This window comes from Indicator indicator, chromosome 5, assembly GCF_027791375.1.
Source record: "Indicator indicator isolate 239-I01 chromosome 5, UM_Iind_1.1, whole genome shotgun sequence".
Lineage (NCBI taxonomy): Eukaryota > Metazoa > Chordata > Aves > Piciformes > Indicatoridae > Indicator > Indicator indicator.
In genome coordinates this window covers 20,747,617-20,762,187 of record NC_072014.1, presented here as the reverse complement: position 1 = coordinate 20,762,187, position 14,571 = coordinate 20,747,617, and the positions used below count along the sequence as shown (strand labels likewise).

Sequence of the window (14,571 nt, the reverse complement as noted above, 5' to 3'; positions counted from 1 at the left end):
CTTCTGCACACCTGGTGGATCTGGTAGTTGTATTTCCACAAATACAGACAATCATTTCCTTCTGCCAACAATGGTCAGCTGGCTTCAGGAGTGACAGTAAAGGGCTTGAAAGCTGGCATGTTGAAGGTTGGAGTGGAACAGAGAGAACTCCTGGAGTCTTTAATATCATGTGAAAATGAAGTGATGAAGTGGAACAGAAGGAAATTTTTGACACTGAACACTTACTCTCTGGTAAGTACAGCGGCAACCCACACTGTACTGCAAACATTCCCAGAAATGGAGCGTCATAAAGAATCATGAGGGATATTAGTGCTTACCTACAATGAAGGATGCTTTTACTGTCACCATATGTTAACTCAAAACATGGGCACAGTCAGCCAAATGTCCATAGATTCTGGTATCCCAGCTCAGCAGCTGGGAATTGTGCAGAAGCAAATATGTCAATTTTCAGATTTAGATGGGACTTTTACAACAAGGCCCAGGAGGAGGGAGAATGCAGAAACCAGATCTGGCTGTTGGTTTTGCTGAAGCTTTCTTCTGTGATACTGGGGCACTCTCTTGCCCTTAAATAGACCATCAATCTTTTCCACTTGGAAATGGAGATTATAATATTGTTGTAACTCACAGGGGAAGAATGAAAATGCTTTGAGATAGTCCTTTATGTTCTGCATGGAAAACATATCATTATTGTAGAATGACTGCATTTTATTTGATTAATGTTAGGAACAGATGCACAGGAAAATGGGTCTGTGTAACTTAGTTGCACTCAAGAAGCAAATAATCAGGTGTTGATCTAACTGCCAGTTAGGTTGCTGAATTGCTTAAAAGTGGACCTTGATCCTTGGAGATGCTGATGGACTTTAGAAAAAGTTAACTAATAGGAACTGATTCATGCATTTCACTCACTGTAATCAAAAACTCACAGAAGTTTACTTGCTATGGAAAACATACTGTTTGTCCAGTATGTGCTAAAACACACACCCACAAACCAGAAAAAGTGATGTATGTATGCCATGCAATAAATGATAGGCAAGTTACAGCCCTAGTGAAAACTGACAACGCCTCTCCCTGACTGTATCATCTTACTTTCCTCAGTTGTTCATGTTCCCAGATGTATGGAATGATCTTGGATAGGTTTGGGATGTTTTCTTTGAGACTGCTGGTGTAAGAAGCAAGTAAAATAAATAAGGCAGACACTTCCCAGCACACCCACACAGTGTCTGTTAATCACAGTTGAAGAAAGTACAAATAATTATTAAAATGGGTAGTTTAGAATAGTTACTCTTACCACATAAAAAAGACTGGGCTTGCTTTTTGAACAAAAATTCAAAACCTGATTTTCAGAACTTTCAGAAAGAAAAGTTCTCTTTACAGAATTAATCTGGAAAGAATGACCAAGCAACTTAAAATAAACATTAGAATAATTACAGTGTATAGAAATGTGGGAATGTGTTTGTGGCATAAATATTTTACCAATTTATGATATTATTTGAATACTTATTTAAAACTCAGTGCTTTAAATCTTGATTGCCTCCAATCTTAGATGTATAGAAAGATGGGGAAAAGTAGTGAGAAAACAAAATACACCATGAATACAAAAATCAAAACTGCACTTGAAACCCTTCCAATAACATATAAAAATCAGTACTTTCATAATTAATAACCTTGCCTTCCTTGTCCCAAATTTAGCTGTTTGCAGCAAATGAACAAAAGAACAAATCACTTGAAGTCAGCAAAGCCAACACAGCAGCTTTCATAAAACCCTTTGTTAAACTGATTAGATGTGCAATTCACTCACTAAACCCATGGCAGCATCATGTAATAAATCTTTTCATTGAATAAAACTGAAATTGCACAGGAACTTTTTTTTCCCTTTTTTCTCTGTATGAAAACAGCGCGTGTTTAAACATGAAATTGTTCCTGATTAGCTCATGTATGAGCAGTGTTATTCTGGAATAATAATAAAAACCTCTTCTTCCTGTTAAGCTTACTGCAGTTTAATAATTAAACAGAAGCAGTTAATTGGAAAATACTGCCGATGTAGACAAGTCTTTTTCTTTTGGTGGATGTAAATGGTTAGTGGTTAGATAAAGAAGTGGTCTTAAAAAAATTTAGTGGATAAGAGATTTTCTTAATCTGTTGATTTTCTTAACTTTTTTTTTTTTTTTTTGACTGAAGTAGAAAATGAAAGTACCTGATAGGCTTTGCATGTAAAATAGAAGTGCAGGTAGATTGGCATGAATATAAAAGAATCCTTTGTTTCTGTATAATACCTTAGGAAGCTCCAGAAACTGAAAGTTGCATCGATCAGCAGAGAGCTTATGGGAACTACAGTGCGTCCTCAGCCTCCACATAACTGCTGTTCACATCCAGGCAATGCAAGGTGAGAGAACAACCTGTTTTTCCTTCAGATGGTACCTCAAATCCTGAGTGGATTGGGGCTTTAAAGAATTCATTTAGGATTTTTTTTTTTACAGCCTTTACATAATTAAGATTCTCATCATTATTAGCAAACATGTTGCCAAGCAAGACTTAATATAACAAAAGATTGGACTTGTTCATTATGGATTGATTCAAAAGACTAAGATAATTAAAACTACATCTTGTCCAAAAAATAAGTATTTCAAGATAGTGATTCAAACAAAGTAAAGATGACTGGGGCTCATTCTTCAGAAATCAAGTTGTTTCTTGATTTTGATTGATCTTGTAAAGATGAAAGTGAACATGTTTGTTAGATGTATTTTTATGTAAAAAATTAAAAAATATATTAACAAAGAAAAAGTAAAGAAAGTAAAGGAAGCATCCTTCTGAGGCCGCTATCTTTGGACCTTCACCAGAGAAAGAGCCTCTGGCTTTATCTGCAGTGGTCAGAAAGCTATGTTTAAACATGTCCTGTTGAATCAGTGCCAGATATGTTTTGGTTGGCACATGCAAATTAAGTGGTTACAGTACTAAAACTGTTACAGACAGTGACTATCAAAAATTTCAATATGTTTCAAGAAAAGAGGTTGGATTTCTTTGCATGGTTCTTGTCAATCACTGGAAATCTCTCTGCAAACTGGCTGGGCTTTACTTCCTCCATGGAAGCCAAACAGCCAACTGGCTGCCCTCACAGCTGGGTCTGATCCAGGATCTGATGGGAGGAGCAGGTGTAACAAGCGTGGTAATGACCAAGCAGCTGCTTCTCCTAGTTTACTGCAAAGGGAGCTGGGGCATCTCAGCTGTGCTATGGTGGGCTTTTACAATAAGCTAGATAGTGACCTAGAGACCAAATTCCTCAAGTAACTGTAATTCCTGGTCTTGTGCTTTTCAGACTCTGTCCCAGAGCCAGGTCCTGCATGTCTAGCACCCAGTGCAGCTCTTGGTAGCTAAGTGTCATCAAGGTTGTGCAGAGTTGTGCTTTGTGCTTTTTAGTTAGAGTCTGTGTGAGCTGAGAGAAAAAAAGTATTTTGTCCTGAAAAATGCTATTTTTCACTCTGGATGGAGTTAAAACATGCCCCATGAAGGTTCATGCTGATTTCTGAGTTCCTGTGGAGAATCTCCAGTGAGATCCTATGAATATCTTGCTTGTATCTTTCTCCCCGCTCCCTGCCGGCACCTACCCAAGACATATACCTTACTTGCTTTTTAAATGTTCTCTACTAGCCTATGAGCAATGGTTGGCTTCTTTGGTCCAGATTGACTGGAAGATGCACATGTAGACAGACATTGAGGGAGAGTTGGCTAGAATTGCCCAGAAGTTTGCATCTGATATCAGGGGTTCTGTCTCTCTGACCCGGTGAACAATAGTACAAGACAAGCAAATTTTCATGTGGAAGACAGTGTTGTACATCAAGGAGTATGCATGGTATAGGCTGCAAAGGGGTCGATGATGTGTATAACGAAGGACTAAGACTGCTCTGACTCAGTAAGATTCCCTCCTAGTATGTAACTAATTAACTAAATAACAGGGATATGTTCAAAATGACTACAGTTTTACGTCTTAGTTATCAGTAATTTTGAAGGAACATCCTTAATTCCTTCCATAACAATCCAAACTATGGCTGTTTAATTTCTGTTTGTCACCAGGATTTCTCTGATCATTACCTAGCTACACTCATAAAGTGCCTCCAAGAATGTTTACAAAGATGTTTACTCTTTGAACAGTTCAGGCTGCTCTTTCTGAAACTACTTAAGCAATGTACCTGACAACTTGGGTGGAAAAAATATTCTCTTGATGTAAAAGACTTTAAGAACTGCTACATAACACTGGTCACAGTGTTCACCAAAACTCTGAGTCTGGACTGAAATAATTCTTTCAAATCATATTTTTATTTGTGCAATACTTTGTATATTATACAGAAACGTCACGTTAAAGGCATTCCCTTTCATCAAAGAGAAAATAAAAGCTATAAGAACATCGCAACATCTTCTTCTGGAACTGTAATTAATCTGATTTAAATACAGCAAGAAGTAAAAAAGTTGCATCTTGGGAATCTTTCTGAAAAGATTAGTAAAGAAAGAGAGATTAAGACATTCTTCACTCAGTTATAAATGATATAAAGAGTGCCAGTTCTGTATAATGCAGAATATACCTATTTTAATGCTCTAGTTTGACTGTTGAGAGTAAAACATTTTGCTTACATGGTGTTGAGCAGTTTGTTCCCAGTACTACTACTGCAAGCACCCTTATCTCCTGTGCTGCTGTTTGCTAGTCTTAATGACATTGTTAACAGAGAACCAAGGACAGCCATGGGGGATATACTGGCAAAAATATAGCCTGGCAGCATAAAAATTCAGCTGTTTATTGTAGCTGTTGAGATGTATCCTTTCAACAAATGTAAATAATGTGGAGAACATGCAGTTCTAAAAGTGGTACTGCCTTCAGGAGACACCATCCAGAAGGCTGATTTCAGGCTACTGACACTGAAAAGTAGATTATGTTTCTGAACTGAAGCAACTGTAGAGCTTTAGAACTTGCACAGTGAATCCAACCTTTTTTACTGTTACAGTTTTTTCATCTGGAATTACCTCAGTTACAAAATAAGTTTGGTGTTTGGGTTTTTTTGGTTTTTTTGTTTTTTTTTTTTTTAATGAAATGGGAAGGGGATGTTTACACATTTTGGCTTTTCAGGCCCATTTGATGTTCTTCATTAAAGCGGAAAAGCTGAGTATCCACTAATGTACTTTTTAATGTAGTATGTTTTGCTCATATGAAAAATAAAAGTTCAGAAATGTAAAGCATTGTGCCTTGCCTTCCTTTTAGGGAAAGGCTAAAATGTTTTGCCAAGCACTAGTTTTCACATCCCACCTCTTCTGTTTTCCAGAACTGATTTTTTTTTTTAATTTAAAATTAATTTTTTTTCCCTTTTGTAATTAACTATAGGGTTCTACAGAGGAAGGTATTGCTGGCAGTAAAGGCTTGCTCAATACCTAGACACAGCAGGCAAATACCTTGTAGCCCCTTGGCTGAGTATCAACAGCCATTAATACGCAGACAGCTTGAAAACTGGCAACAGCAGAGTGTTTGTTACAAAAAGGAGAGACAGCTTTGATCCGGCCTTTGGCTTTCTTAGAATCACCCCGTTATTATGCATAGCAGAGTGTTAATTGGCCATCAGACCTAATCTTGGTGCCCCTTTATGCAGGGGGTACAAAAAAGGAATTCCTGAAGTCCGTGTTAGTTATCTATAACCCACAGCATGTTTATTTTGGAAGAAGAGCAAAGGAAGGAAACTGGCTTTTTTAAAAAACTCTTTTTTCCCCTCTCCTTATCTAGGGCAAATGAAAATAGTACAAAATGATGAGAGACCATCCAAGGTGACTCTAAGCTGTTTGTGTGCTGTTCTGCTCCACCCTATATATGGTCTATTTTTGTTGTTCCTGCTGTGGTCACTTGAGACAGATTTTAATATAGCTATGTCTTGGAATGCATCTGGAGATGAAAAACCCTGTCTCCCCTCGGCAACCTCTGTGGATAACAACAAACAGGTACAACATGCCCAGGCAGTGCTGGTTAGAGGGAGGAGAGGGAGAACGAGAAATCAGATGAACCTAATGTGTTGGTATCATTCATGTGGCATTGGATGAAAGTATTTCTGTGAATCCTTACAGAAGTTATTGAGTACAAGCACTACTTAAAAAGTAACTATAGTTACTGTAAGAGTAGTTATAAGCTCGCAAGTTTAAATGGTCCCAAAGGCCAAACTGCTACAACTTTGGTACAGACTTTGAATGCCATTTTAAAATACTTGTTTTCACATCCTTACTAACTACTGTGAAATATGTGGATTGTAATAAATCTACTTGTAATTAGTCTGGGATATTTCCGTCTTATGGGTCCTTTAATGAAACTGTAGGGCAGTGTTTTTGCCAGTACAGTTTTCTGCTGTGGGAGTGACTGTGAAGTGATTGAATGCCGGATTAAGACTCTGAATGAATTTGGGCATGAAGAGCAAGCATGGAAGGACTCCATTAGCAAAAAATATCTAGGAGCTTAATTTAACAAAATGTTTTGTTTCCACATTGGATGCACATTTCTAGTATATTTTCTCCTTTCTTTTGATCAAGGGTGTTTTGGACTTGAGCCAAAGACTTGTCTATACATGGAGTTATCCTAGAATAATTACTCTGGAAAAAGTAGCCTGGATTAACTCCATGGGAGCAGAGTATTGTTCCCAGAGAAGGAGTTATTTGGAGTATCAACATATTTGAGTGCAATGTCTTGATTGCTCTTTTTCTGACCTTCTCTGGAATCTCATGACGAGAGAAGCTTCTCTCTTCATATCCTAGAAAATAACAACAAAATATTTGCCATGCTGCTTGGCACTCATGAGGTCTCCCTAAACCAGAGTACTAACCCAAGAAGGCTGTTATGAACAGACATAAATTTCTCTCTGGGTGAAGTGTGTTAAGGTATGCTTGCAAATAACCTTTGAGAGTTATGGGTGCAAGCATGAGATAAAACAATCCAGGATCTGAAACCACATACTGTTTTCAAACAACTAAAACGTAGGGGCAAGAAATTCTCAGTCTGTTCAGAGATAGCAGATGCTGGAGGAGACTCAAACTTTTTGAGTCTGCGGCCTCATGTGCTGTCTCAAGAGTCTGGAAAAGAAAAATACGTATCAACTGATTTTTTTTTTTTTTTTTAATTTTTCTCACGGATATGTTGTCTGGGGGTTCAGACTGAATAAGAGAAGCATCTGCATGCCCATGCTGTTCATAGCTCTGTTTCACCCGTATAGTACCTCAGCTAGGTGAACACACACCGTCAGTACCCTGACGTGCACCTGAGCATCACCCAGACCAGTACCGGTTCTTTCCGTGCCCCGTGGCGGGGGTCTCTGTGCCCCTGGACCGTGGCCCCTCTCCCGGCATGGCTTTATGTTCCCCTGCGAAGCGCAAAGGCAGCCGGGGCTGGGGGCGCGGGAGGCAGGCGGAGCAGCTCTCTTCGCTGCTCTTCCCGGGGAAGGGGGTCCGGCCCCTGGTGACATTTTGTGCCGCGCTCACTGCCCCCGCAGCGGGCAGCAGCCGCCGCTCAGGGGCCGGGCAGCGCGGAGGGCGGGGCGGGCTGGGCTCCGTCACGGCGCGCGGAGCTGGCGGGGCACGACGAGCGCCCTCAGCACGGGGAGCGGCGGCGCTCGCAGCAGGTTCCCGTGGCTGGCAAGAGCAGATGGCGGCCGTGCTCCTCTTCTACCTGCCCCTTCTGCCAGGGCTGGCCGGCGCCTTCAACCTGGATACAGACAACGTGATCAGCCGGCGTGGGGAGCCGGGCAGCCTCTTCGGCTTCTCTTTGGCCATGCACCGGCAGCTTCAGCCGCAGGAGAAACGCCTGTAAGTGCTCCCGCGCCCCGCCCGGGCCCGTCCCGGGCCGCCCGCGGGGACCCTCCTCCCTCCCACCGCCGGGAAACTTCCTCTGACGGCGGGTCGGGGCCGCCAGCCCCAGCCTGGTAGCTGGCCGCCCATTGGTGGCGGGGAGTGGAGATTGGGGATGAGTAGCGGGGGTGCCCTGTGGGGAGGGGGCCAGAGAGGGACGTGGGGGAGTACGGGGCGGCACCTGCTGCGACCCGTGGGTGCTTGCCATGCCGCAGGCCGCCCGCAGGCAGCGTGCGCCCGGGCGGAACGGCGGGGACGTGCCGGGGAGCGAGGTGCCGCCCCTCCCTCCCCGGTGGCCTGCGGGGAGTCGGGGCGAGAAAGGAGGAAGCGGGCACTGGCCCCCTTTGAGACTCATTCCCGCCTCAGCCGCGACAGCGGTGTCCTGCGCGGGCCGCGCCGGCTGTGCCCAGCTGGATCCTGGGGCGGGTTCCCGAGGCAGCGCCGACCTGTTTCGCGCGTGCTGTGGGGCAGCGGCTGCCTGCCTGTCCAGACTGTCGGGCTTGTTCTCCCCGTGCGAACCCTGCCTCGTGAAACGCGGGGGCTGATGTTCAAGATGGGCCCTGTCCCACGATGCAGGTGGAGGGTGGTACCAGGAAGTCGGGAAAAATAAATAAATGTTGGTGCTGTATAGGTTAAAACTAGGAGCTTTCTTTGGGACATTCAGAAAGCAAAGTAGGGCTCCTTTGTACGTCTTCAGGATCTTTGCCTTCTCATGACTATATCTGGGCAGTGTTTGACCTCACCCTATCCAGTAGCGTTGAATGGAGTGTGTCTTGTATAAAGTGTTGTCATTAAATAAATGTCTCTTCCACAAGTACTTAGTTTTAATTCAAAGGAAGACAAACATATAAGCCATAAAGAGTTAATGGGAGAAGGAAGCTGGAAAGAAATTGTATCCTTTGTAAAAATTAAAATAGTTTTGTGGGCCCATTTTGTTAATGCTTGCATTCTGTATGATTTCATAAGAATTACAGCGTGTTGAAACAGTACAAATCATAACTATCCACGTTCTATCGTCTGTCTAGTAAACAAAATAACCCAAGGTATACTAAAGAATGAAATACAAATCCGTGAGCTTCTTTTCAGAGGTATTTATCTTGGTTGACAAGATTACTCTTGCGTTGGTCTCAGTTATACTAAGAAAGCAGCACCTGAAGCTTGTTAGTTTCCTGTTGTTTTGTCATGTCAGAATGTGCAGAGACAGAAAGCCAATTACTGAGAAGTCAGTAAAAACACAAGAGCAGTCACAGTATTCAAGCTGGTCTGTGGTATTTGGTGGAAATGCTTCAGAGAATATTAGCATGAAAGTTCTGTGTTGTATCTGTAGTGAGTGCTTGCACAGGAGTCCAAATCTGGGGACAGAGCAGAGCCAGATGCCATCTGCCTTGACATTGCTTTCTGAATCCTGACTTCCATGAGAAGCAAGGATCTCTAACAGAGTCAAAACCAGGCTAGAGAAACTGAATTTTATGGTGAAATGTACTTCTAAGTATGAGATGGCTATCAAAAAAAAAAAATATTCATGAGCTCTAGCATAAAGAATTTGAGTTCTACCCTGGGTAATGGTTGGGTAGTACTCTTGAAACTTTCAACATCATAGAGGCAAGTCTAGTCGCTTAGGTATCATTTTCCATTTGTAAGAATAGTAGTGTGTGGCAGTAAGAGGACAAGATATTAAATATGCAGAACTATAACTGTCATAGGAACAGATGTGTTTGTCTTTATGCAAGTTTTGTTCTGTGAAACAGATCAAAGTTTTGGTGGGGGAACTTGGAGTCTACCTCACACGTTAGGGTGCATATTTATATCAGATAAAAATGAAGGTTTTTGAACTAATACTGAACTGTTTGTCTGGCCTGTTCCATGGAAATCACACACAGTTTCTAAATAGGTTGACTCTTTAGAGGTGGGACAAACTGTGTCTGCTATCGCAGGTGGAAAGTTATGGGAATGGAGGTCATACTGAGTTCTCTTTCTGAGAAACAAGTATGTCTAATGCCTGTATGCTGCCCAGTATCTGTTACAGCAGGAATTGTATTAGTTTGTTCGCAGGGGTACAATGCCTCTTCATTGCTAACTGCATTTTGGTCTGTCTTACCTCTACTGAAAATGTGGTTTTATGTGCAGCTCTCTCTTAGTCAGAAGTATTTATTCCATCCCTTCTTCTTGAATGGATGCTAATCTCAAAGCTCAGTTACAGTTTGCGCGTGAGCACTGTTAAGTAGTTGCCAAAAAATACATAAAACCCATTTCATCATTGAAACTTAATTAAAAGTGACACTTGCATTCTCATCTGCCAGGGACTCCCATTCCAAAAAAACCTGCCAACTTGTGCACCCCTCTGCCTCTCCAATTTTGCAAAATTAGGAACAGGTTATAACAGATGTGTGCAAGATCAGTCAGTCCTTGGAAAAACAAGCAAATGAGAGAAGGTGAAGTACATGAATTCTAATCAAGGGCTGTTTTAGTCTGTGGCTTGGAGCAAGGCTTGGTAAAACAAACTAAATGATGTGTAATTTTTCTTTTACCTCACTTAAGTGATTCTTAAGTGAAATGATTCCTGCTACCTTTCATTAAGTGTGGTATTTGCTTTTGATCACCTTTTCTTAGTCACAGGATATTACTGTTAGCTACTAATGCCGTGTTTACTAATGAGGAATTACTAAACTCCCAACCGTATGAGTCGATGCCTGTTTAACTGCTTTGGCTTTAGTTATAAATTGTGTTGAGGCTATGGACTAGGAACATGATGTCATTTTTCTTTGTAAATATTTTTGGTTGGAAAAACATTGAAAATTTGTCAGGTGAAGAGGAGAAAAACATATTAATTCACAGTGACTGAAAGTCAATGCTAATGGCATGTGGGTAGGAAAGATAGCCAGACACAATCTTAATGTATGTCAGGGGAGCTTTTAGCATTGGAGGTGCTAAAGGTAGCCTGACTAGATTTCTGTGTACCGTTCTGGTTCCTTGTCAAGCACAGTGAATCAGGTAGCAGAAAAGTATAATGGATCTCTGAGAGAGCTGAGCTGGTTGCCCTGTATAAGATTGTTCTGGTTTCAATCTGTCAATATGATGAAAATAAGGGAGTTCCAGTTCCTTGAGGGGTGGTGGCATAACAGCAGTATGTTTAATCTGCAGACTGGAAGAAGGTTTGTAATTTGGAGAGGCCTGATGCTTGTGGACAGTGTAGGAGTAGCACACAAAGTTTAAGTAGTCCTCTGATGGAGAATGTGAGTGTATCAAACATCTTTAAATAGGAACTACACTTGAGACATATATATATAAAAACTCTATATCATGAATGTTAGTATTCTAATGTTGTTGCTAGCTACTTGTATATAGTGAGTGTAGTTGTAATTACCATATACATGAGATACGTGTGTATACATGCTCCTTGTAAGATGTCCAGCAGGTCTGTTACAGTCCTGTTTGGTTGTAATTCACAATAATTTAAGCAAGTATCTTGAATTAGAGCAGGATAGAACTCAAGGATATCTAAACCTGTGCATAACTTTACTTGCATGTAATTCTGATGTTATATTCAGCAGAAGCGCAGAAGCGTGGAGCTGAATTCATGTAGACTGCCTGTTGCTGTTTATGGCAAAAAAATAGGAGATTGTAGTAAATAACATTCAACATCTTTTTGTCAGCTGAAGAGCTGTGTGGTGGAGTTGTGGATAGCCACTTCATGTCAAGACTGCTGTAAATGTTAGCAGCCATAAAGTCCTTAAAATTTCAGTATCTTACTGAAATTTCAACTGATGACAGATTTTGCTGGTACTGCATGATCTCTACTGTGAGATATATCAATATATGACAAAGTTATCTTAGGTCAGCAGGGCTGCTGACATTGCTGTACTGCTGTAGTGCATCCTCAGTGGAGTTTAGCCAGTGTTGGCTGAGGGCTTGTGCTCGTAGATTTTTTTTTTTTTTCTCCAGCAAAAGAAAGAGCTGGGTTATGCTGATAGGCAGTGAAAGATGACAATTTCTAGGTGGTGTAGTGTAATTCAGAATTCAGGTGGACTGAGGCAATAACAGTGTATAGTTCCATCTTCAAGGTTTAAATGCTTTAAAAATTCTAGTCTTTTTCTGTGAATGAAAACAAATTACTTATTAGCAATCTCTTCCCCCCCCCCGTATTTTTTTTTTGTTTTGTTTTTTAATTATTGGTTAGGCTATGTCCTTACTGTCTCATCACACTTAGTTTTTTGTTTGTTTTCTTGAGCATCTCTCTGGTTTTGTCTGTGCAAGCTATTCTTGGAAACCTGCTTAGCATGCTTTCTTACTTTCTTAATTTGTGATAGTAGAGGAGTTTGCGTTCAAGATAGATGTCCTGGGGCACAGGTCAGGATCAAATGAAGGGGAGGAGGAGGGAGTAGTTTAAGGGTTTTGCTGCAGTGATAAGGAAAAGATCTTTTTATAAAGAAGATCCATTGTACTAATATCACAAACGAAAGAAGTGAGAAGATAAATTTTATTTTGCAGAGAGAAAGAATGTGGAATCACTATAACTGGAATCAAACTGCAGAAGGCACACTTTTTCCCAGTACTAAGTTTGAGCTGTGCTGTGGTTATCTGTTGCAGAGGCACAGCTGTCAGGTATGAGTTGCAGAGGCACAGCTGTCAGGTGTATATATATAATCACTGACTCCCTTTCTTTCAGGTGGAAAAGAACAGGCCAACATCTTTATTTTTGGCTTGTTTTTTTTGTGTGTGTGGTTTTGTTTGTTTGTTTTCCTCCCTCAAAGGAACAAGAGCTGTACACTTAGTCCTGCAGAACTCCACTAAGACAGGAAGGATGAAATGGAGCATTGAGCTGGTATACACTAGGAAGTTGCACTACCATAACCACTTCTACCACAGTGTAGAAAAAGAGAAGACTCTGTAGTAAATGTGTTACTTTTGTTAATGCAGCTGATGTTACCCACAAAATTCATTGTTCTGCTAGTGGGACCTTCCATGCTTAAGCACTGTAGCATATGCCTTTTGTCAGCAGTGATGATCAGTGGCCTTACGTGCAGTCTCCAGCTTTGAGAAACAGCCTGAGCTATCAGCTTTAATTACAGCTCATAACGTTGTTATGGTCTTGCTGGAAAATGCTGGTACCACATACAGCTTTTTGTTTGTACCTATGCTGGGCCTAATTGATGAATTGGTTTCTAATGCAAGAGGTCTTTGGTGGAGTTGCTGGAGCATAACATTTACAGCGTGGAGGTGACAACAGGAGCATTTTGGCTTATGCTTTCTTTTTTTCTAAATGTCTCAACAGATGTGAACAGAAATTTATGGAGGTACAAATTCCTCTCTTCAGGCTGCGTGTCTGGAAAGAGGAGAGAGTGTTCTATAAGCTGTTATTCCATGTAAAATATGGACCTGCCAGGACATTTCAAGAGCATTAAAATAGAAGTAGTGGCTCAATTAACCGAAACTGCTTTAGGTTCCTGTGGTCCAAGTGCTGTACTCATGTCTTTCTAAAAGGATGAAATTTGTAAAAGGTAGCCTTTATTTAATAATATTAGGGTATAAATCAACCCTGATTTAGGGTTGATTTAGCATATGCTGGCCCAGCAAGCTCTACTGTTACAAAAGCATTAGACACATCTCAGAAACAGATCAAAAACTTAATCTTGCATCCTCTAAAACCAGCAAGATTAAAATAGTGTAACTGGAACAAAATAACACAGTGCAGACAGGGACAGACCTTGATCTCAGGAAAGAGGAGAAAGGCTTTTCACTTTACTAAAGTGAATGAAAACTAATGAACTGCACAAAATATGACTTAAGGACAAAGGAACAGCATTCTTTTTCACAAGTTGTGCTCTTGAGCAGGGGCTGTGGGTCCTGAAACTGTGTTTAATGATGCATGAAGGCTGGGCAGAAAAGTGTTGGGAGGAGGGCTCACAGTTGGAAAGACCGACAGCTATTCTCTTGCTTTTCAAACTAAGCTGATGTAGACACAGACAGATGGGCAAAGTAGGTGTGTCTATGTGCATGTCTGACATAAAGCCTTCAGTGAAACTGTCCATGAGGTATTTTGTTCTTCAAAGGAGCTGTAGTCCTTAGCAGTGTTTGCTCTAAATATTAGGGAGAAGAAGTCACCCTATACCCTCTAAATCTGATGTATAGTTTGGTTTGAGAACTGTTGTTCTAAGGCTAAAATGTGTTTAAAGAGCATAAATGCTTGCCATCTAAAACCTGAGGTGGGAGTAAGCTGTAAAAGCATTTTTTTTCTGCAGTTCCCTTCACACAAGGAGAGGTGAGGTGCTGGCATGTGGATTGGGGCACACATGCTGCATACATGGTTCTGCCCTTGTTTTCAGCTGTGCAGGCTAGAGCTGAGCAAAGAATCAAGGTTCTCTGTGGAACTGGCATCCTGAAAGCCTCAGCTGTCAGACATCTACTTGAAGCTCATTGATGTCCTGATGTTACAGACTGAATGACACACAGGAAAATTCATGATGTTCTTTAGACTTTGAACATGACCCCATCAGCTACAGAAGGGTAGAAAATGAGTGAGACAGAGAGAATATTGATCAAGATGCAGGAGTGTAGAGTGAACCATTCAAGTATCTGAAGTATGTAGCATGCACAACACAAGGCCTGCTTTCTCTGTGCTGCATTTGTTCCAAAGCAGCAGGATTTAGCAGAGATGTGCCAGGAATCCTTCTGTAAAAGTGACATCAAAGGGAGCACTGTATCGTTACATTATCT

General features: G+C 41.2%; 1 protein-coding gene across 4 annotated transcripts in view; it reads left to right on the top strand.

Annotated features, from left to right (window-relative positions):
* Positions 1 to 7,711: 7,711 nt before the first annotated feature.
* ITGA6 (integrin subunit alpha 6) overlaps positions 7,712 to 14,571 on the top strand; it is a 44,796-nt gene continuing 37,936 nt past the window's right edge. For all 4 annotated transcript variants that reach the window (XM_054381461.1, XM_054381458.1, XM_054381460.1 and 1 more), the window contains exon 1: positions 7,712 to 7,815. In XM_054381461.1, coding sequence (XP_054237436.1) covers positions 7,781 to 7,815 — 35 coding nt within the window. In that variant the 5' untranslated portion in view covers positions 7,712 to 7,780. The remainder of the gene's footprint in view (positions 7,816 to 14,571) is intronic.